This window comes from Phyllobates terribilis, unplaced genomic scaffold (genome assembly GCF_046119375.1).
Source record: "Phyllobates terribilis strain yellow unplaced genomic scaffold, ASM4611937v1 Scaffold_8__6_contigs__length_399053987, whole genome shotgun sequence".
Lineage (NCBI taxonomy): Eukaryota > Metazoa > Chordata > Amphibia > Anura > Dendrobatidae > Phyllobates > Phyllobates terribilis.
Genome location: NW_027362768.1, coordinates 133,938,181 through 133,960,388, shown reverse-complemented (window position 1 = coordinate 133,960,388; position 22,208 = coordinate 133,938,181). Strand labels below are relative to the sequence as shown.

The following is a 22,208-nucleotide window of genomic DNA, read 5'->3' as shown; positions in this document are numbered from 1 at the left end:
AGATTCCCAGCGGCTCCGGAATCCAGGTGGGCGGTTTCAAAGAAGCGGTTCTCTCCACAGGAAATATAAATGGATAAAGTCAAGAACGGAGAGGATTTACTGTTGCCTAGGATGACCTCTCCGAGCTGTCCTAGTCACTGGAGTTTCCCATCTTCACCGGACAGGAACGGATCAGATGGTCCTTGCTACCAAAGTAAAAACAGCTCCCCTCGGCTCGGCGTGTTTCTTGGCGAGACTTGACCATCTTAGTCTGTTCGATCTGCATGGGTTCGGGCGAGCGTGATCGGGGAGTTGCTCGTTGGGAGGCAGGTTTCTGGAAAACAGGAGCAAGATGAGGAAATCTTCTCTCCCGGGTAGTCTCCTTAGCACGTTCCAGCAAACGGATGTCAATCCGGGTAGCTAGTGACACCAGGTCATCCAGGGTGGTAAGAATGTCCCGGCCGGCTAGCTCGTCCTTAATCCGACTGGAAAGACCCTCCCAGAAGGTGGACACCAGGGCCTCGTTGTTCCAGGCAAGCTCAGAAGCGAGGGTACGGAACTGTATGGCATACTGGCCCACGGTGAGACTCCCTTGGCGGAGACGGAGCAAAGAGGAGGCAGTAGAAGTCCTTCGTCCGGGCTCATCGAAGACCCTCCGGAAGGCAGTGAGGAAAGCCGGAAGATCGGACACCAGGGGATCCCCTCTCTCCCATAGAGGGTTTAGCTATGCCAATGCTTCCCCGGTGAGGTGAGACATGATGAACGCCACCTTGGCCTGGTCGGAGGGAAACTGATGTGCCAATAGTTCAAAGTGCAGCATGCACTGGTTCAGAAAACCCCCGACATAAGACGGGGTCATCTCCAAAATGAGGAGGCGCAGAGAGCCGGGGTCCAGAGCTGGATGCCGTGGTACTGGTAGGCCGCCGGAGCGTGTGTCGCTCGGCTCGAGGCGGGCACAGGTGGGACAGACAGCGTGTCCAGGCGAGAGTTGACAGACCGCAGGTAGGTCAGGATGGTTTCCTGTTGGGATCTCTGACGAGAGACCTCCTGGTACAGGTCAGCAAGCGAAGGAGCCTGGGGGCCACCGGGTTCCATGGCCTGTGCAAACTGTTACGGATCCGGGTGGTGGAACCTCTGTGCTGCGGTGCAAGGAGGGACCAGAGGGGCGTAACTAGGTATCAACTCGGACTGACCAAGGTCGCACGGCGACTAAATCGACTCCGTGAACCAGGGAAGGACCGAGCAGAGGGACCAGGTGCTACTCTGGGCCAGTCCTTGTATGAGAGCAGGTGACTCCCATGGGTCAGAAGGCAGGGACTGACAGGAACAGCAGATGAGCACGACAGGCAGGCTGACGGGTGAACCGGGTAGACGGACTGGCAGACACCACAGGTAATTGGCAGGAGCCTCCAGGTAGGCTGGCTGATAGGCACGGCAGGCAACTGGTACGTTCTCTGGGTAGGCAGACAAGCCTGGCCCATAGACAGACTGGTGGGTTTGGACCGTAGGCAGACCGTCGGGCTGGAGAGTGTACTTGGCTGGCGAAGACAGGTAGTCAGGCTGGCGGACTGGACTGGTAGTCAGGCTGGCGGACTGGACTGGTAGTCAGGCTGGCGGACTAGACTGGTAGTCAGGCTAGCGGACTGGACTAGTAGTCAGGCTGGTGGACTGGACTGGTAGTCAGGCTGGCGGACAGGACTGGCAGTCAGACTAGCAGCGGGACCTGAGGGCTGAAGCAGAGTTTAGAACACAAAGCTACAAACTTGCACGGGCACCTCCATTTTGGAGGAGGTGCCCTTTATATGAGAAGTGCTCTGGCCATTGGTCGGGGACTCCTTAGGACAGCGCGCGCGGCCCCTTCAAGAGGGAGGGAGCGCGTGCGCTCGCGCGCCCTAAGCACAGTGCCCTGGAAGCTGCGCGCGCCGGCAGCAGCAGCAGGAGAGCTGGAAGACGCCGGGCCAGGAGTGCGGCGGTAAGGGGAACGGCGTCTCTGCCTGTCGGGGCAGAGACGCCGATGCTACAAGTTGTCCAGTCATTTGTTTATTTACCTACCATAAAAATAAATAGATAAGCAGATAACCTCAGACTCCACACAGAATGCATGATTCACTGATGCACAATGGTACACTGACAACAGTAGCCAGGCAGCCCATTTTATGACCTAACAGACCAGCCCACCGGGCATCTGCTCGATAAGGCAGATTAGCAGTCCGGGCCTGGGACAGTTTCACACTTCTGAGTTTTCTATATCTTGACCAGTTGTGAGTTTCCTGACCCAAACCTCAGTCTTGTATATGCCTTAGATGCTGCTGAGTTTTGGATCAGGAAATCTGCAGCCAGTCCAGACATCATGGTCCATAGTTGCACTGTGAAAGTCAGACATGTAAATAGACCTAATACGTTCAGTGTTTGCTCAGTATTTTACGTCAGTATTTATAAGCCAAAACCAAGAGTGGAACAATCAGAGAAAAAGTCTAATAGAAACACATTACCACTTCTGTATTTATCACCCACTCCTGGTTTTAACTTACAAATACTGATGTAAAATACTGATCAAATGCTGAATGTGGCTTTAAATGCCTTTAAGTCTTTTTGTTGCTGTCTCAATGATTTATATTTATAATGTGTTAAGAAATATTTGATACCGGTGAAACGAAAGAATAAGAAACACAACAGATGAGAATTCTCCTTCTTTGTTCAATCTATAGGTTTAATAATAGTGATTTTAACTTGTGATTTCCAGAAGTATTTCCAGCAATATAATGTTTTATTATTGACTTTTTTTAATTTATTTTTAACCTTAATTACAGTCGTTATGTGGCAGTAAAGCGCCATCGTTTGTCCTCTGAGCCATTGAGCAGGTGGATATATGGTTGTGTAGTAGTTAAATGGGGACGGCCATGGAGAGAAAGCAGCGAGGGAGGGGGAGAGAAGCAGAGTAGTGACGTGCTGCCTATTGCATTTGCTCCTCCGAGTCTTTAGCAGCCAGTCTCATCTCCTTTCTCTGCAGAGGCAAAGAATACCCACCCACCTGGAGAAATCCCTTATCCAAACTCACGATCTGCCCCCACCCACAGACTACCCCTATTCCTCACCCACCCATCTTCTACCTGCGCCTCTGTACCTTCCAGCATGGCTGAAACCACTAAGACCCACGTTATCCTGCTGGCCTGCGGCAGCTTCAATCCCGTGACGAAAGGACATATTCAGATGTTTGGTGAGTCCATACATGTTCACCTATCTATCCGTATAGGGTTTTTGGGTTTATCACCCCCTTCCTTTACTGTACAGTCCTCCATCTTCCATCCAGATCATCCAGCATCCTCTATTCTTCCCATTAGATCCATCTCTCCTGCCCTTCCGTCAGTCTTGCCAGTCCAATTTTTCCATTGCGTCTGCCTTGTTGGCATTGCTCCATAATGGAGCTTGCAGAGTCAACAGATCCCCCTCCAAAAAGCACATTTCCTTGACCTAGCAATTATACGTATGAACCTACAAAATTGTCCCAGGCCTGTTATCTAATGCGGTTTGTGTTTTGTAATCCCTGCTCTATGGACGTGACGGCATACAATGCAATTGATCTGTGCATGAAATAGTTAATACCGTCGTGGGTAAAAGCTAATGGCTCTCCGTGTGTTTCCAAGGCAGACAGTCCATAAAGGAAGCTATTTCGTGCCATGATAAATTTATGCATAATTAGGATCCGCAACAAAGAGACCCTCTTGCTAAAAAGGAGGGGAACTTTACGCGGCCGAGAACTGTGGCAGTCGTTACAGGTTGGGTGGGAAGGGTTTAATATGTGCACCTACAATGTCAGATTAGTTTCATATTACGTTTGACATTTTACTAATAGATTCTATCATCGTAGCGGAATTTCACAGTTTACGTGGCATTTAAACATCACCAAACTAAATCATTTTATCAGTCGCCAATGCAGCGGGCGAAATGTCTCGGGTTGCACCGCAGTTGGCAATTGTTTGTCATTTGCAACATTAATATTAAAAGTATCAAAATAATATCATAATATAATGTTGTAAGAATGTAATAATCATGATGGTAAAAAATTCTAAAAGAATTAATGATAATGATAGCAATACCAGAGGGCTCTAAAAGAATTAACGAATCGTCCTTACAGGATGCATAATTAAGGAAACCGCATGGAGGTCTCAGCTGCTGGAAAAGTGTTCGGAAATGAAATGTCGTCTCCTGCTGTGAAAAGATGACAATAAAATGAGAATTTGGACTAGTAGCAATGCTCAGGGGACTCTGCAGTATGATCACATGCGCGGCCTTTTAGTAATTCGTAAGGAAAAAGACTCCATAAAATCTAGACTGGACTCAATTAGACTTTAATATTTGGATATTAGGAGTAAATAAATAATAATTGGTCAATCTATTAATGAGGTTATGTGATTTTATATGCTTAGACGGGTCGTCCTCTACATGGACAACCCTTTTTTTTTAAATGAAGTGGTCTCCCTTGTAAAATAAAATAAAAAACTTATACTCACCTCCCAGACGGGTGCCATTCCAGCGATGACGGCGCCAGGGATGGGGTGGCATTATCTCATGTGAGTCTTGCAGTCAATCAGTGGCTTTTATTGGGCTGCTGCACTCTTAGAAGTGAGAGTGCAGCAGCCCAATAGCGGCCGCTGATTGACTGCTTGGCTCACGTGGCATAACAAAAAATGCCCTGTGAACCTCGGCAGGCAAAGCACCAATATTGCTTTAATGGTGCCTGTCCGGGACGTGAGAATATGTTTTTTTTTTATTTTACTTAATTTAAAAAGGGGCTGTCCAGATAGCGGACCACCCCTTTAAGTTTGTCTAGAAATCCATAGATTTAAAAGATAATTGGACATGAGAGGTGTAAAAATTATTATTGGCCAGAAGTTGGGAATTTGCCCTAAGCTTCTTGTCCTTTGCTCTGAGCCTCTTGTCCTTTGCCCTGAGCGTCTTGTCCTTCTTTGCCCTGAGCTTTATTGGGTTGTCCAACTATCCATTAGATAAATTGGTATAAAATAACAAAAGAAGTATTTTATCAAGCCTTCACTGCCAGCACTTCTGGTCTAGGTTCTTCCATGTCCATTGATGCCCCTTACATGTGACAACTTCAGCCACCACTGATGTCACAGCAATATATCATTTCTACAACAGGAAAAATAGAGACTCGCAGGGGACCAGGGAAGTATTTTCATGAGTGGTTTGGAATTGGGAAGAGCTTCAAGTATCCCACTATCCGGATATGTCGTACTTTGGGTCTCATGTCTCTGAACGTCCACTTTTAATTAGCATTGACTCTACAATCAGCACAAGTGGAATGCTGCATTTTTGTAATAAACATTTTATCTGTTTGCTGTTTTAAGGTGGTATGCTTTAAAGAGAATCTATCACCAGATTTCACAATACAAACCTCATACATTATTAAATAGATCTCTTAGACCTGATTAGACTGGTGTATTTACTCTGAAAATCCATGTCCAAATAACTGTATAATACTCCTTGAAACCTTCTTGAAAGCCCCAACTGGACTCATATAACAGTTTAATTTTAATACTAAGATTATACAGCCATATTGCCACAGATTTTCAAAGTAAGTACACCAGATTCATCTGGTCACTTGTATCCGGAAATCTGGTGACAAATCCACTTTAATCCGTGCATTATATATAAAAATGTCTCAGGGACCTTCAAAAATCTACTGTTGATGGATCTGTTTTGAGTTTCGGTTATTTCTGCTTAGTACTTTGATTGTTAATTGGCTCCTGCTTTAAAAGACTTATAAATACAAATCTGGTAGGTCAGCTTGTTGACAGTTTCCTTTTTTTAACAGTCAACTACTGTATATTTGCCATCTGTTAAGAGTTGATTTTTTTTTCTTTCCAATTGAACTGTACAAAAAATAAAATAAACAGAAAAACTTGAGACCTTCAACATTAATAAGGCCACGTTCACACGTTCAGTATTTGGTCAGTATTTCACATCAGTATTTGTAAGCCAAAACCAGGAGTGGGTGATAAATACAGAAGCGGTGACGTGTTTCTATTATACTTTTCCTCTGATTGTTCCACTCCTGGTTTTGGCTTACAAATACTGATATAAAATACTGACCAAATACTGATAGTGTGAACGTGAACTTATAGTCCTTATTCTCAGGATGACTAATGGTGTATCTGACATACATATGATCATTTTCATGTTGTGTTCCTTGTCGTTACTCATGTCGTGATTCATTCTGACGGCCTCCTACACAAACATTATATTTGTGCCCCCCGACAGCTCGGGTCTCCGCTGGCATCTGCCTACATATAATAATGATGATGGATATTAGTTAGAACATAAATGATTAGTGGACAAGGGTTAAGTCAGACACACCACTCTCAAAATATCTGTCTTCAGCACAAGTGTTTGTTTCGAAAAAAAAAGTGAATTCAAGTCAAGAAGCATTTTCAATGTAAAAGTCAAGAATTAAAAAAGTAGATTTTTATTGAATGTGTTTAATTTTTTTTTTTATAGTTGGGTTATGTTTCTTTTGTCCTTTGGATTAATTTATAACATTTTTGAATGTCTAGTTGGTTAAATAATGATACACATGTGTTTTATATATATATATATATATATATATATATATATATATATATATATATATATATATTATATCTGGTGTCTGTTGTGGTAGTAAATAACATCCCTGGTGGGTTAGTGGAATAATAAAGGACAATCATGTTACAGCACAACCAATCTGAGTGGCAGAGTCAGGGGGAAGGTGCTGGTCCAATGCTGCGTCGTCACCCCTTAATAGATCCACCACCAAACTAGAACATTTTATAGGCCACATTCACACGTTCAGTTTTTGGTCAGTATTTTACATCAGTATTTGTAAGCCAAAACCAGGAGTGGAACAATCAGAGGAAAAGTATAATAGAAACACGTCACCACTTCTGTATTTATCACCCACTCCTGGTGTTGGCTTACAAATACTGATGTAAATTACTGACCAAATACTGAACGTGTGAACGTGGCCTTAAATAAATACCGGCATGTAATGAGTACCACCCCAAATTGAATTTCTGCAGTTGTCAGAGTCAGGGTCTTTCTCTAATGGTAATTTTATTAATCACTGCACCACATGTATATTTAGAAAAATTATTTTGGCTTCTACAGACTCCAGTCATAGGAATATTGTTAAACATTAATAAGTCACTAGAGATATTATCAGATATTAACTAGGTAAATGTTATTAATACCAGTAAACACCAAGGAAATTATTTCTTTATACAGCACAGATCAGGAAACGTTTCATACTTAACCTGCAGACCACCAGGGACATTCTCTAAAAAAAAAGAAAGAAAACAACACAATATCAAATATAAAACGACTTTAATCTTTGTTAAGATGAATTATGTAGATAATAAAATGTTCCCACTGCTGTCAGGTGCTGTGAATAACTACTCACCAAATGATTACAATTTGGTATAATGCTCCATAATAAAGACAAATACCCCTTTAATCTCTGGGTGTGATTACAAGATCCAAGGCAGAACTAGTCTGTGGTATCAAAGCCCCGCCGGACTAGTCCTGGCTAATTATATAAAGCTATGGTTCTGGTTTAGGAGAGGTTGGGAAGCTGACAGGTTCTCTTTAATATCAGGCAGGAAAACGTTTGCAAAAGACTATATCGTTGTTGCGAAACAGATTTTCAAAGTCAGCATACCAGCCTCATCAGGTCTAGGAGATATTAATAATGTATACAATTTTGTATTGTGAGAGCTAGTGACCGATCTCCTGCAATGCACAGAAGCTCTTATATTAGGGATTTGGCCCTGATACAAATAGAAACAACTGTGTTAGGAGCCACAAAGAAAGCAAATTCCTCTGGTCTGCATGGCTGACTGTCAACAGGCTAAAGGATGTTTTCTGGTGGGCTTTGTCTACAGATCCCATGTGAAAATGCTATTCTTTACCACGCCTCACCCTTCCCCCATGGAGTATGTAAGGGAATTGTTAATTTGTTAAATTAATAAATTATTACTAAAGTTTAAAAAAGTCATTCCAACATTTTTTTTTCTGCCTTTTTATATATAATCCCATTTTTCTCCTTTCAGCACAATGTCCACCTCTGTCTCCTAATTCCTCAGAAACATCTCTTGCTCTTTTTAAAGTCCACAATTTCCCCCTCTACATTAGTCCACGTGTCTCATTTCTGAAAACATTGTATCAGCGACATTGATCTTCTTCATTGTTTTAGCTGTTGTAGAAAATAAAAGCTGCAACGTGATTGCTGTAAGCAAAAAAAAATAAATCAGTTTTTCTTTTGGGCATCCTGTATTATGGCTTCCGCGTTGTATTCTGACACTGATAGACGTCTGATTTGTGTTATAATCCATCAGATACAACATTGTTTTTAGGGGAAATGATCTCTACAGTACTGTTGGCTGCTGAGACACCACGAGTGTGTGCCAAATTACTGAAGTCACTCGCTATACAAGAACATAAACCTGTGTATTAGCTGCTTTAATGGGTGTTTGACCCAAATATATATATATACGTTCTGATGTATTCTATTGTGATGTCTCTGTTTGTTCTGTTCATTCTTGTCTTCGTTACCTTGGATTCCAATGTCTTTCATGGATACTGGATCCAACCACTTATGACAGTAATTACCGAACGCAATGGAGTCTGGGGACTTTCCACAACTACTTTCCACAAGTCCTGACTACCGTGTAAGTTGACAATGTTGGTTTCTACTCTGCCGCTGCTTCCTTCTATTTTACTTCCTAATATTTCAGAATGTCTTGGATTGAGGAACATGGCACAGGGTTCAAATATTAAAGATCTGAATCCAATCAATCCTCTGTAACGTGCTGGGAAAACAACTTTGATCTATGGAGACCTTACCTTGCACCTTACAGGAGTTAAGAAACTCCTTGCTTGTTGTAAGATACTTCCGGACTCCTTAAGGGCATGTGCACACAAGGTGTTTTTCAGGCAGATTCCAATGAGGAGACCGTCAGGAAAAATCTATCACACATCACTCAAATGAATGAACATATTCATTTCTATGCAAAAACAACTTGTCTTTTAAACTCTAACTGTTTCAGGTTTCTAAAAACGCCTATTGGTTAAAAGAAGTGGCGTCCATTCTTCTGGCATTTTTTGCTCGGAAGATGCTCTATACTGTACAACACAAGTCAATTGGAAAACTCAAAAGATGTCTGGAAGACGCTCCATTGTTTTTGCTTTAAAAACACAAGTGCTTTCTTCATTATCCCATGGAGTGAAAAAAAATATGAATGGAAAACGACAATAAAAAAGACGTGACAAAAACCATTGGAAATCCTCCCAAGAAAACGCTGGTGGACAAAATTGTCGGAAATTGCTCAAGAAATGGCCAAAGAAACAGCACAAAAGACTCTTCAGGAAAAAAGACGGCAAAGCTTCCTGAAGTGTCTTGTGCTTCATAAACTCAGTAAGTTCACCTGAGTTTAAAAGATTCTTAGGCCTCATTCACACGTCAGGTTTTTTTCAAGTATAAGAAAAACGGACCAACTTACATTAGTGATTTTCATCCAAGTTTCATCACAGTTTGGTACAAGTTTCATCAATATATCTCACACAGGAAAAAAAAAAATTCTCCACCTTCTCCTAACAGTCCGTGAAAATCAGATCATACTCAGATGGCATCCAAGTGGTGTCCAAATTTTCACAACCCATAGACTTGCATTGCCGATTTTGATCTAACAATCGGATCAAAATCGAACGTCTCCACGATTTGCGGTCTGCGAAAAATTATGGACATATGAATTGACCCTATTTACTATTATGGGTACGAGTAGTATCTGTGAAAAACAAGGAATGAACTTGTACGCAGAAAACATACATCCGAATGAGCCTTTAAAAGTCTTTCTAAATCTTTGACCTTGACCGGTCAGAGCTGGATTGGAAGAAAAATGAAATGGATACCATTGGGGAGGGGGGTATTTCTTTTAACTTAAATCCATATATTTTTGGAAAAAAGTTATTTTTGCAATTGGGAATCATTAAGAAAAATTTACATTGTGTGCCACATTTTGCCTCAGTGTTGCACCATTTGTTGATGACTGTGAATCCATTTCTGACAGGAGAGTTTATAAGTGTTATCTTCATTCTTCTGAGATCCTCTCAGATTATTAAGAATTACAAAGTTCAATTTAACTTTCATGTGGTCAGAATTTGGCCAAGATGAGCTAAGAAGAAGAAATATAAAAGAACTAAATACTCTCCTGTCAGTACCAGCTCACTGACAGTTTCTCAGTTAACATATTCTGTAGCCATATAAACCTACCCAAGAGCACTCAATACATATAAAGCCTTAGTGGGTATGAAAAATTGGAAAAAAAGTTAAAAAACACAAAAAATAACCACCAAAAAGCACGGTAACTACAAATAAAATGTTATTGATAAATGAAAATATTTAAAACTTAAATTTAAAACGTGAGGGGCGTTACACAAAAGAAAACTCATCAGATATGGGTGTAATATATAGAGTCAGTAATGTACTCTATGATAATTAAGTGGCTGTGCATAAAATACATGGCATTGAAAGAAGCAAATAGAATATAATTATATGTAAAATAAGATATAAACAATTATATGCGAAATAAGAAATATACAGTACATCCACAAGCTAGATTTACAGAATATAGCAGAAATAAATAGTATAAGAATAATTCAATTTTAATATCAGATTTAAACATACCATATACAAGAAGAGACTGACCAAAAAGTAAAGACTCCAACGCATGTTTCGCCTTAGCTTTTTCAAGGAGTCTTTCTCATTGAAGAAGCCAAGGTGAAACATATGTTGGAGTCCTGGAGTCTTTACTTTTTGGTCAGTCTCTTTTTATATATGGTATGCTTAAATCTGATATTAATATTGAATTATTCTTATACTATTTATTTATGCTATATTCTATATATCTAGCTTGTGGATGTATATATCCTATTTTGCATATTATTATACTCTATTTGCTTCTTTCAATACCATGTCTTTTATGTAAAGCCACTTAATTACCATAGAGTACAATTCTGACTATATACAGGTGCATCTCACTAAATTAGAATATCATCAAAAAGTTAATTTATTTAAGTTCTTCAATACAAAAAGTGAAACTCATATATTATATAGAGTCATTACAAACAGGTGATCTATTTCAAGTGTTTATTTCTGTTAATGTTGATGATTATGGCTTACAGGCAATGAAGGCACAAAAGTCATTAACTCAGTAAATTTGAATAATTAACAAAAAACACCTGCAAATTCTTCCTAAGCATTTAAAAAGCTCCCTTAGTCTGTCTCAGTGGGCTCCACAATCATGGGGAAGACTGATGACTTGACAGATGTCCAGAAGGCAGTCATGACATTAAGTAAATGCAAAGTAAATTTTGTATTTCATTTGGAAATCAAGGTCCCAGAGTCTGGAGGAAGAGTGGAGAGGCCACAATCCAGGCTGCTTGAGATCTAGTGTGAAGTGTCCACAATCAGTGATGGTTTGGGGAGCCATGTCATCTGCTGGTGTAGGTCCACTGTGTTTTATCAAGACCAAACTCAGAGCAGCCGTCTACCAGGAAATTTTAGAGCACTTCATGCTTCCCTCTGCCGACAAGCTTTTTGGAGATGGAAATTTCATTCTCCAGCAGGACTTGGCACCTGTCCACCCTGCCAAAAGTACCAATACCTGGTTTACACACAACAGTATCACTGTGCTTGATTGGTCAGCAAACTCGCCTGACCTTAACCCCATAGAGAATCTATGGTGTATTGTCAAGAGGAAGATGAGAGACACCAGACCCAACAATGCAGACGAGCTGAAGGCTGCTATCAAAGCAACCTGGGCTTCCATAACACCTCAGCAGTGCCACAGGCTGATCGCCTCCATGCCACGCCGCATTGATGCAGTAATTGATGCAAAAGGAGCCCCGACCAAGTATTGAGGGCATTTACTGAACATACATTTCGGATTTTAAAATAATTTTTCAAGCTGTTGTTTTAAATTATTCCAATTTACTGAGATAATGACTTTTGTGTTTTCATTGGCTGTAAGCCATAATCATCAACATTAACAGAAATAAACACTTGAAATAGATCACTCTGTAATGACTCTATATAATATATGAGTTTCACTTTTTGTAATGAAGAACTGAAATAAATTAACTTTTTGATGATATTCTAATTTAGTGAGATGCACCTGTATATTATACCCATATCTGATGCCTTTTCCATGAACTTTCTCCCCATGTTTCTTTAATATTTTCATATATCAATAAAACTGAATTTGTAGTCACTTTTTGAGCGGTTATACATTTTTTTTGAAGTTTTTTCAATCTGTAGCCAGCAATAGAAAATCTAACAGAGAATACAGCGGGCAAACAAGGCAATATTTTTGATGAAACTCTATGGCAATAATGATATTTACCCAAAAATGCATACAGATAAGTAAAAAAACAACTAAAAAGTGTCCATATCGTTTAACAAATGAATATCTTTTAGAGTTAAAGAAACATTGAATTGAAGGGGTTGTATAAAAGTACAAAAATATGGCGACGTTCTTCCAGAAGCATTGCCACTTTGGGATGAGCTGTCATGAACAAATAATCAGTTTCATGGCACATTGTATAAAAATTCAAGACCGACAGTATGTGTCTGCATGAAATATTTGTTTTGTATGTTGGCGGTTTCTATCCATCCTAGAAAAATGGTGATTGACACCACTGCTTCCCTGGGGGATCCAGAGCAGCTCACTTTGTAGAACCAGGCTGCATCCTCATGTTATTGAACATCTCATCAGCCGCCTCTGCAAAAAAAAAAAAAATCAAACACTTTTTTCAGCTTTCTCATATTTGATCTCGGTTGCTCGTGCTCTTTCTTAGTAATCTGATGCATGCAACATAAAAAAAATATATATATCGAATGTCATCCCATGGCACAGTGTCTAAATTTAAACCTGCAGATTCAGGGAAAAATTCTGTAAAAGGATCAGGTTATTTATATAGGAACCAATAAGCAATTTATACAGAGCAGTTTACTGGGCTACTAAAGTAATACCTGAATATTCACACATCTGTGTCCAAGAAGAAGCTTTTCAGATAAAAAAAGATTTTCCTAGGCAAAAAAAAATAAGAAATGGAGGTCACTAGAGATGAATTAGATTGGTAAACAACTTGCATAATAGTGATGTTGTGGTCAAGAATATATCAAACTAATTAATCTCTAGTGACCTCCATTTCTTTTTTTTTTGCATAGGGAAATCTTTTTTTTTGGGTTACTGGTAATCGTGTATTCATTGTTGTATATATTTAACCTTCATCTCCATTTTGTTTCATTTCTTTTTCATTATACACAATAGTTCTAAAATGTTGTATTGACTAATTTCATAACAAATCGTTACAGTGGTCTGAGCTCAGTGTTTCTAACACAGAGATCCAAATCACCAGCATTGACATAGAGCAGGGGTATTGGTCCACTTAAAGGTCCACTTATGTGGGTCTACTGTCTTGAAAGTCTGAGCTAACATCAACAGTAGAGATGACCAATCCGGAACCTTAGAGGGAAGCTATCATCAGAACATGACCTATTGTTTAAATCGGGCTTTTGTGTTACATGTATTTATTTTTTATTTTAAAAAATGCACAAAATTACCAATTTTTTAAATTTTCACTCTGGCCACTTCGGCTTTTGTTTAGAATCATACTAGCCTCACTTACTGTATCCTCACCCATCCCTTGTAGAGTGTGAGCCCTCGCGGGCAGGGTCCTCGCTCCTCCTGTACCAGTCAGTGATTTCTATTGTCTAAGATTATTATACTTGTTTTTATTATGTATACCCCTTTTCACATGTAAAGTGCCATGGAATAAATGGTGCCATAATGATAAATAATAATAATAAACAATAATAACTATCCTTTGAGGAGGAGTTTTCAGCAGGCTCATTATAATTAGAGGCAGGATTACATAGACAGGCAACACCTCTATATACAGCTGATCACACAGGATTCACAATAAGTGACATCACAGCTCACCTGCTCCCTCTCCCTTCACAATGACTTTTTCACATGCTCATTAGATGCATCAATACAAAAGATAGAGGCATAGTCTGTTCATCATGGCTATTTACATTTGTTGTTTCCTGAAACAGTAGGAAGTTAGAGTCTAAAAAAGCCCCAGTGGCCACTGTGAAAATTGCAGGATAACTAATTTTGTTTTTGTTTTTTTTGCTTTTTTAATAAAAATATGAAAAAAAAATATTACCAACATTTTTTTTAAATATACATTTAACACAAAAAAATGATTAAAACAACAGGTTATTTTCTGATGATAGCTTCCTTTTAAATGAATTCATACTACATCCTCAAAATGAATTTGGACCCCAGACCAGATCCCTTTAATTAATTAGGTCTTCAGATCAGGCCCCTAAGGTTATTCCAACCCTGGATTAGACACCTAAACTAATTCAGTCCTCAGATTGGATGTCTAAAATTAAAGGGTTATTCCAAGAATTACAAGTTATTCCTTTTCCAAAGGATAGGGAGTAATTTAGTTATTGCTAGGGGTCCAAGTGGGTGTTAGTACATACTTTTCACTGGGGGCGTGTACTTCTGCTACCTGTATGATGCTGACCAATCATAAGCAGGCAGCAACATAGAAGTGAAGAAGAATGTGTAATAGTGTCATCAGGGTCACATGACCTGAGTCCATGGGTCCAACCAGCCGGAGTGTGCAGCCTAATTAAGCACAGACGATATATTACACAGCACAGAAGTTCTGGAAATATTAACACTTCTGTGCTGTGTAATATATTTTCAGTGCTTATTTGGGCTTCACACTGCAGCTAGCAGGTCCTATGGACTCAGGTCATGTGACCCCAATGACATCATCACAGAGCCTTTTCACTTCTATGCTGCTGCCTGCTTATGATTGGTCAGCTTCATACAAGAAGCAGAAGCACACGCCCCCAGTGAAAACTATCTAACACCCCCTGGGACTTAATTAAAGTTAACTCATTAGGTTCCATATATTTAATTGATAATATCTCTGTAATGGAGAAGTAAAATAAAAAAAATTGTTTTATTCCACTCTGCAGCCACTATTACTTCGTGGGTCCAGTTCAACATGAAGAATTTGGTGACACGTATTTTATCTGAAAACAAATTAGGACCTACCTTTATGAATTCTTTTAATACTTTTCTAATGTCCCTGCATCTGACCACAGAGCAAGAGGTAGACTATATATTATAATGTACCTTAGACATATGACTGAGGTCAGACGCCTGTATATCAGTATGATCCGTGCGATTAATAAATAATGAGTCTGAGCGTGTTCCTCCAGTGCAGGTCCGGTTTCATTATTTATTAATAGCAAATTGTGGTAGGCTAATGTCAATTTAGGATGAGAATTGTCTATAGTGCATGAGATGTTGTAGCTGCAAAGTCTAATATCAGGAAGGACATATGAAATACCCAAATCTATACTCCCTATATATATTCCCTAATATTGGACTCCGAGGTACATGCAGTTTTCTTTAATTAGCAGTGGCCTTTTTTGCAAAAGAGCCAAAAAAATAGTGGTGGTCCTGCAATCAGACTCCTATTGATTGGAATGTGATGGCACCGTGTAATTCTTAAATCCAAAAATTCTGTGCTATTGGAGATCACTGATATAGAGCTCAAAATCCCCTACACACAGTGGTGTGAAAAAGTGTTTGCCCCCTTCCTGATTTCTTATTATTTTGCATGTTTGTCACACTTAAATGTTTCAGGTCACAAAACAAATTTAAATATTAGACAAAGATAACACAAGTAAACACAGAATGCAGTCTTTATTATTAAGGGAAAAAGAAATCCAAACCTACAGGGCTCTGTGTGAAAAAGTGATTGCCCCCTAAACCTAATAACTGGTTGGGCCGCACTTAGCAGCAACAACTGCAGTCAAGCATTTGCGATAACTGGCAATGTGTCTTTTACAATGCTCTGGAGGAATTTTGGCCTCTCATCTTTGCAAAATTGTTGTAATTCAGCCACATTGTAGGGTTTCCAAGCATGAACCGCCTTTTTAAGGTCGTGCCAGAGCATCTCAGTCGGCTTAAGGTCAGGACTTTGACTAGGCTACTCTAAAGTCTTAATTTTGTTTTTCTTAAGCCATTCAGAGGTGGACTTGCTGGTGTGTTTTGGATCATTGTCCTGCTACATAACCCAAGTGCACTTCAGCTTGAGGTCACAATCACATGGCCGGACATTCTCCTTCAGGATTTTTTCGTAGACAGCAGAATTCATGGTTCCATTTACCACAGCATGTCTTCCAAGTCCTGAAGCAGCAAAATAGCCCCAGACCATCACACTACCACCACCATATTTTATTGTTGGTATGATGTTCTTTTTCTGAAATGCTGTGTTACTTCTACGCCACATTTAATGGGACATATACCTTCCAAAAAGTTAAACTTTTGCCTTCTCAGTCCACAGAGTAGTCTCCCAAAAGTCTTGGCGATCATCAAGATGTTTTCTGGCAAAACTGAGATGAGCCTTTATGTCCTTTTTGCTCAGCAGTGGTTTTTGTCTTGGAACTCTGCCATGCATGCCATTTTTGCCCAGTCTCTTTCTTATGGAGGAGTCATGAACACTGACCTTAACTGAGGCAAGTGAGGCCTACAGTTCTTTGAATGTTGTTGTGGGGTCTTTTGTGACCTCTTGGATGAGCCGTCGCTGCGCTCTTGGGGTAATATTGATCAGCCAGCCACTCCTGGGAAGGTTCACCATTGTTCCTTATTTTCGCCATTTGTGGATAATAGCTCTCACTGTGGTTTGCTGAAGTCCCAAAGCTTTAGATATGACTTTATAACCTTTTCCAGACTTATAGATCTCAATTACTTTGTTTCTTATTTGTTCCTGAATTTCTTCAGATTGCAGCACGATGTCTAGCTCTTGAGGATCTTTTGGTCTACTTGACTTTGTAAGGCACGTCCTATTTAAGTGATTTCTTGATTGAGAACAAGTGTGGCAGTAATTAGACCTGTGTGCGGCTAGGGAAATTGAAGTCAGCTTCGCAAAGATGTGATAAACCACAGTTAATTTACATTTTAAGGAAGAAGGAGGAGGACAAGCACATTTTCACACAAGGCCCTTTTAGGTTTGGATTTCTTTTCCCTTTAATACTGAAGACCTTCTTTTAAAAACTGCAGTTTGTGTTTCCTTGTGTTATCTTTGTCTAATATTAAAATTTGTTTTGTGATCTGAAACATTTAAGTGTGACAAACATGCAAAATAATAAGAAATCATAGAAGATCAGGAAGGGGGAAAAATCAAATCAGGAAGGGGGAAACACTTTTTCACAGCACTGTAGGAATATGGTAAAAAATATGTAAAAAATACAATGATGGCAGCACACCACCAGCACTATGCGGGAATTTTGGGCTTATTGCACAATGTTTATAGATTAAACCAGGGTGATAGCACAGTACGCATTTGTATCTTTTCATGCTTACCCATCCTTTCACACAAAATCAGTAGAAAACCATTCCTTCACAACAAGGCAAAACTGCTTCTAGTGGAACTGGTATCTAATATATTCAGCAATTGTCCTGATTCTCATACTCTAAAATCTACCATCCACCCTTTTTATGTAAGCAGTTCCTATTGGTCAGCATTCTTCCAGCACCATAGGTGCTGGAATTTCCTATCTTTTACTTCCCAACATTTGCTTCTGCTGACATCATGTAATGGCTTGCTTATCGCACAAGGATATCTCGCCACTCTGTTTTGTCTGTATGCACTTTGACAGCAGAGCAAGGACAGAGACAAGGACCTGCCTCTACTTCTCCTGTCTCGGTGTCTCTGCTGCTGGAGATGGATTACACCTGAAAACAGGCAATGACCAGCAAGTTATACAGAAGGGAGATACTCAGTGACTGGTGCTTTGGGCCGATTTCTGTGTGTGTAAGACCTCATAATTTTTAAATAAAGTGATTTTCACAGAGTCTATTTATCACATTATCTAGCAAGGAGATCAAATTGTCTGAAAATCTAGCGACCATTTCACCATGACCACTATAAGACCAGTATATTAAGAATTTAATCAACACAGCATTTTGACTTGTATTAGATTATTACCAAAAAATTAGTTTTTAATGACCTTACAATTCTTTAATAGCTTTGAGATATTATATATCCATTACACATACTCATTATATACATCATTACTTTTCTATGATGGTGTTATCAAGTAATTTTGACATATCAGAAGACTTCAGTTCTTAAAGGGAATCCATCACCAAGTCTTTGCCACCTAATCTGAGAGCAGCATGATGTAGAGATAGAGACCCTGATTCCAGCGATGTGTCACTGGGCTACTGTAGTGTGAATATAAAAATGGGTATTTTCAGTCCATATTGAAATATACAGAATGCATTCAAAACCAGCACTTCTCTGGTCTGGTTATATATTCACAGATAGATAAGGCTTATTCTGTTAAAGCTTTACTTGATGTTTAGATACAAGACAATGTTAATAGTAACAAAATCTTGAGAACTGCTTATTCACATTTTTTGAAAGATTCAACTCTCAAATAGTGCTGCTTATTGTTTGTTATTGTAAAACATGAAGATTTACTTAACCTTTGTTATTTTGTGACTACTGATAGCTTTTAAATTGTGTAGGTTTATTGCCCACCATTGTCTGTGTGAGAGCCTGTATCTGATTTATCTTTTCCCGACTGCTGGCCACTGTAGGGGAAAGGTGAACTAGATTTACTAGTGTACATTGTAACGGGTCTGGGAGGCGGAACCTCTGAGCAACTATACAAGTGGGCGGTCCTTGTAAGGAAGCGGGTGGCTCCCAGGGAAGACGGGCAGGTAGTCACGGCAAGTGACAGGGACAGTCTCTGGGTAGAAGGGCAGGTAGTCACGGCAAGTGACAGGGACAGTCTCTGGGTAGAAGGGCAGGTAGTCACGGCAAATGACAGGGACAGTCTCTGAGTAGAAGGACGGGTACTCACGGCAAGTGACAGGGACAGTCTCTGGGTAGAAGGACAGCAGGCAGGTGGCTGGTGAGCGCTCCCAGGTGAGCGGGCGAGAGTCTTTGGACAGGCAGGTCGTCACGGCAAGTGACGGCAGGGCCTCCAGGTAGGCTAGCAGGCAGGTAGCAGGTGAGCGCTCCCAGGTGAGCGGACAAGAGTCTCTGGACGGGCAGGTGGTCACGGCAAGTGACAGCAGAGCCTCCAGGTAGGCTAGCAGACAGGTAGCAGGTGAGCGCTCCCAGGTGAGCAGGCAAGATTCTCTGGACAGGCAGGTAGTCACGGCAAGTGACGGCAGAGCCTCCAGGTAGGCTAGCAGACAGGTAGCAGGTGAGCGCTCCCAGGTGAGCAGGCAAGAGTCTCTGGACAGGCAGGTGGTCACGGCAAGTGACGGCGGAGCTTCCAGGTAGGCTAGCAGGCAGGTAGCAGATGAGCGCTCCCAGGTGAGCGGGCAGGCTGGTCCATAGACAGACTGACAGGTGTCGGAAGGCAGACCGTCAGACCGAAGGCTTGCAAGCAGGTAAACGGATATCAGGCAGGTGACTCACCCCCTGGGCCGTGGGGCACTCGGATCCGGGCAATAGGGAACGATGGGAGTAGTAGTGGCAACCCGGTTCCGTGGCTCAGGGTGGTCAGGCCAGTGGTAGTCCGTTATGTGCTATTGATTATGTCCGACTACGCCACCCGTGGATTGCGGTTATTAGGAACCGCCGCTGCATGCAGACCGCTGGGGCTGATGAGGTGTGCAGCTGGGGTAGTGTGACTCCCCACGGGAAGAGTGCGGCCCCAGGGCAGTGTAGTGGATGGTGGGAGTGATGGTGGTGAGAGTCCCAGTACCGGTAGTGCCGGAGGAACGAAAAAGCACACAGACAACGTACTGCAGTCCAGGGTCTTTACTCACGGTTAATATCCAAGTCACTTCTGCAGGGAATGACTGCCCGAGCCATGCTGCGTCCACCAGGTGAGGGGCTCGGTCAACTCCCAGGCAGTTCAGGAGCATGGCACAGGACCCCCTTTAATCCTTTCTCTGGCCTGCCTCACCAGTGACCCACTTTTGTCCAGCTGCCGCGGACTTGTGCGGGTAAACGTGGGCCCCGTCCTCCGCTGTCCTACATGGTGCCTTCCTAGCAGGTTTGATGAGGTGTCGCACCAATAAATGATCACGACGACCGGTCTTTGGCTGAGGGTAGTTTCTCCTCCACCAACTTGGGATCCGGTACCCTTAATCTGCCTGACCCTTCACCCTGGATTCTCGTGGGTTCTTAGGGTCCCTTCCACCTTCTTGTTCCTGAGCCCTTCTGTTTCTCTCTCTCTTCTCCTTCTTTCCTGTTCTGTCTTCTCCTCCTTCCCTTGGCCTCTTCTCCAGGCCCACTTCTCCTTCTCCTCTCAGGCTCCGGCCTCTTCTCTAGGCCTGCCTCTGGAGCAGCACTCAGCCTGAGCTGCTGCTCCCTGTCAGCTCTCCTCTCCTCACAGACTGAACACTGTTCTAAGATGGTGCCCACCTTTTATACCTCCCTCTGACCATGAGCCCAGGTGACCAGCAACCAATGAGCTCCTATCTACGCTCAGGAACCAACCCCTATCTGCCCCTACAGCACTGGGTGTTCCACCCACCTCCCCACTCCAGGCAGGGACATAGTCGGTCGTGCCTGCACTTCTGTCTAGTGGGAGCACCGTTGAGCTGTCCCTCGGAAATGGGGTGTGTGTGCTGTATGCAGCTAACTGAGCCCTGGTCCATACTCCATCCTTACCCGGGAGTGGAATATCACACCTCTGGACTGAGGTGCAATACCCCTCTAGCGGCCGAACCCTCGGGGCGCTACATTCCCCCCTGGTAAAGCACAGCACGTCCTCGGGCTGGAAAAGAGCAAAAACAGTCGATTACAGGACATGCAAAACTTTTTAAAACTTTTTACATTTAGAAACGGACGACATTGTTCAACTCCCTTTATGGGACACACTTTTCTTTTCTTGTCACACTATTATAAAACACATACTAATACTTCTGGAACTCTTTTGTCACTTATCATATAAAACGGTCTCAAAATTATGTAAAACATTTTCTAGCAGCATATTAAACTCTTCATATAAAACATTTTTTAAATAAGACACATTCTTGTATCCTTGGATCATGGCCGCGGTGCAACTTGCGACCAGGTGTTCTTTCTTCTTCTAAGTGCAACAGTCCAGCAAATTTGCCTTGAGGTAGACGTTGCAGTCTTTTTTATAAAACCAGCAGGGGGCGCTTTAAGAAGCGCAACTATATGCAAAGGGGTGGCCGCTCTCAGTCCTCGGCCAGTTTTGGGAAGGGAAATGGCTGCTCACAGTCCTCAGCCTGGTAGGGGATGTAGGGGATAACTTTCACACAGTCCTATATCAGTCCCAAAGGGGACCACACTCAATTTGAAACAGTCCCACACAGTTCTCTGTACCCTGACGGGTAACTATGTACAATTCCACTTGTACAAGAGTCTCTGGACGGGCAGGTGGTCACGGCAAGTGACGGCAGAGCCTCCAGGTAGGCTAGCAGAGAGGTAACAGGTGAGCGCTCCCAGGTGAGCAGGCAAGAGTCTCTGGACAGGCAGGTGGTCACGGCAAGTGACGGCAGAGCCTCCAGGTAGGCTAGCAGACAGGTAGCAGGTGAGCGCTCCCAGGTGAGCAGGCAAGAGTCTCTGGACAGGCAGGTGGTCACGGCAAGTGACGGCAGAGCCTCCAGGTAGGCTAGCAGGCAGGTAGCAGGTGAGCGCTCCCAGGTGAGCAGGCAAGAGTCTCTGGACAGGCAGGTGGTCACGGCAAGTGACGGCAGAGCCTCCAGGTAGGCTAGCAGACAGGTAGCAGGTGAGCGCTCCCAGGTGAGCAGGCAAGAGTCTCTGGACGGGCAGGTGGTCACGGCAAGTGACGGCGGAGCCTCCAGGTAGGCTAGCAGGCAGGTAGCAGATGAGCGCTCCCAGGTGAGCGGGCAGGCTGGTCCATAGACAGACTGACAGGTGTCGGAAGGCAGACCGTCGGACCGCAGGCTTGCAAGCAGGTAAACGGATATCAGGCAGGTATCAAGCAGGAATCTGGCAGGTGACTGGCAGGTAACAGGCAGTAATCTGGCAGGTGACTGGCAGGTAACAAGCAGGAATCTGGCAGGTGACTGGCAGGTAACAGGCAGGAATCTGGCAGGTGACTGGCAGGTAACTGG

The 22,208-nt window shown here is 42.2% G+C and overlaps 1 protein-coding gene across 2 annotated transcripts in view; it reads left to right on the top strand.

Annotated features, from left to right (window-relative positions):
• Nucleotides 1–2,883: 2,883 nt before the first annotated feature.
• The window catches only part of NMNAT2 (nicotinamide nucleotide adenylyltransferase 2), an 88,544-nt gene continuing 69,219 nt past the window's right edge, over nucleotides 2,884–22,208 (top strand). Inside the window, exon 1 of one of the 2 annotated variants that reach the window (XM_073643320.1) lies at nucleotides 2,884–3,196. In XM_073643320.1, the coding sequence (XP_073499421.1) occupies nucleotides 3,112–3,196 (85 nt within the window). In that variant the 5' untranslated portion in view covers nucleotides 2,884–3,111. The remainder of the gene's footprint in view (nucleotides 3,197–22,208) is intronic. The other variant, XM_073643319.1, reaches the window with a different exon arrangement.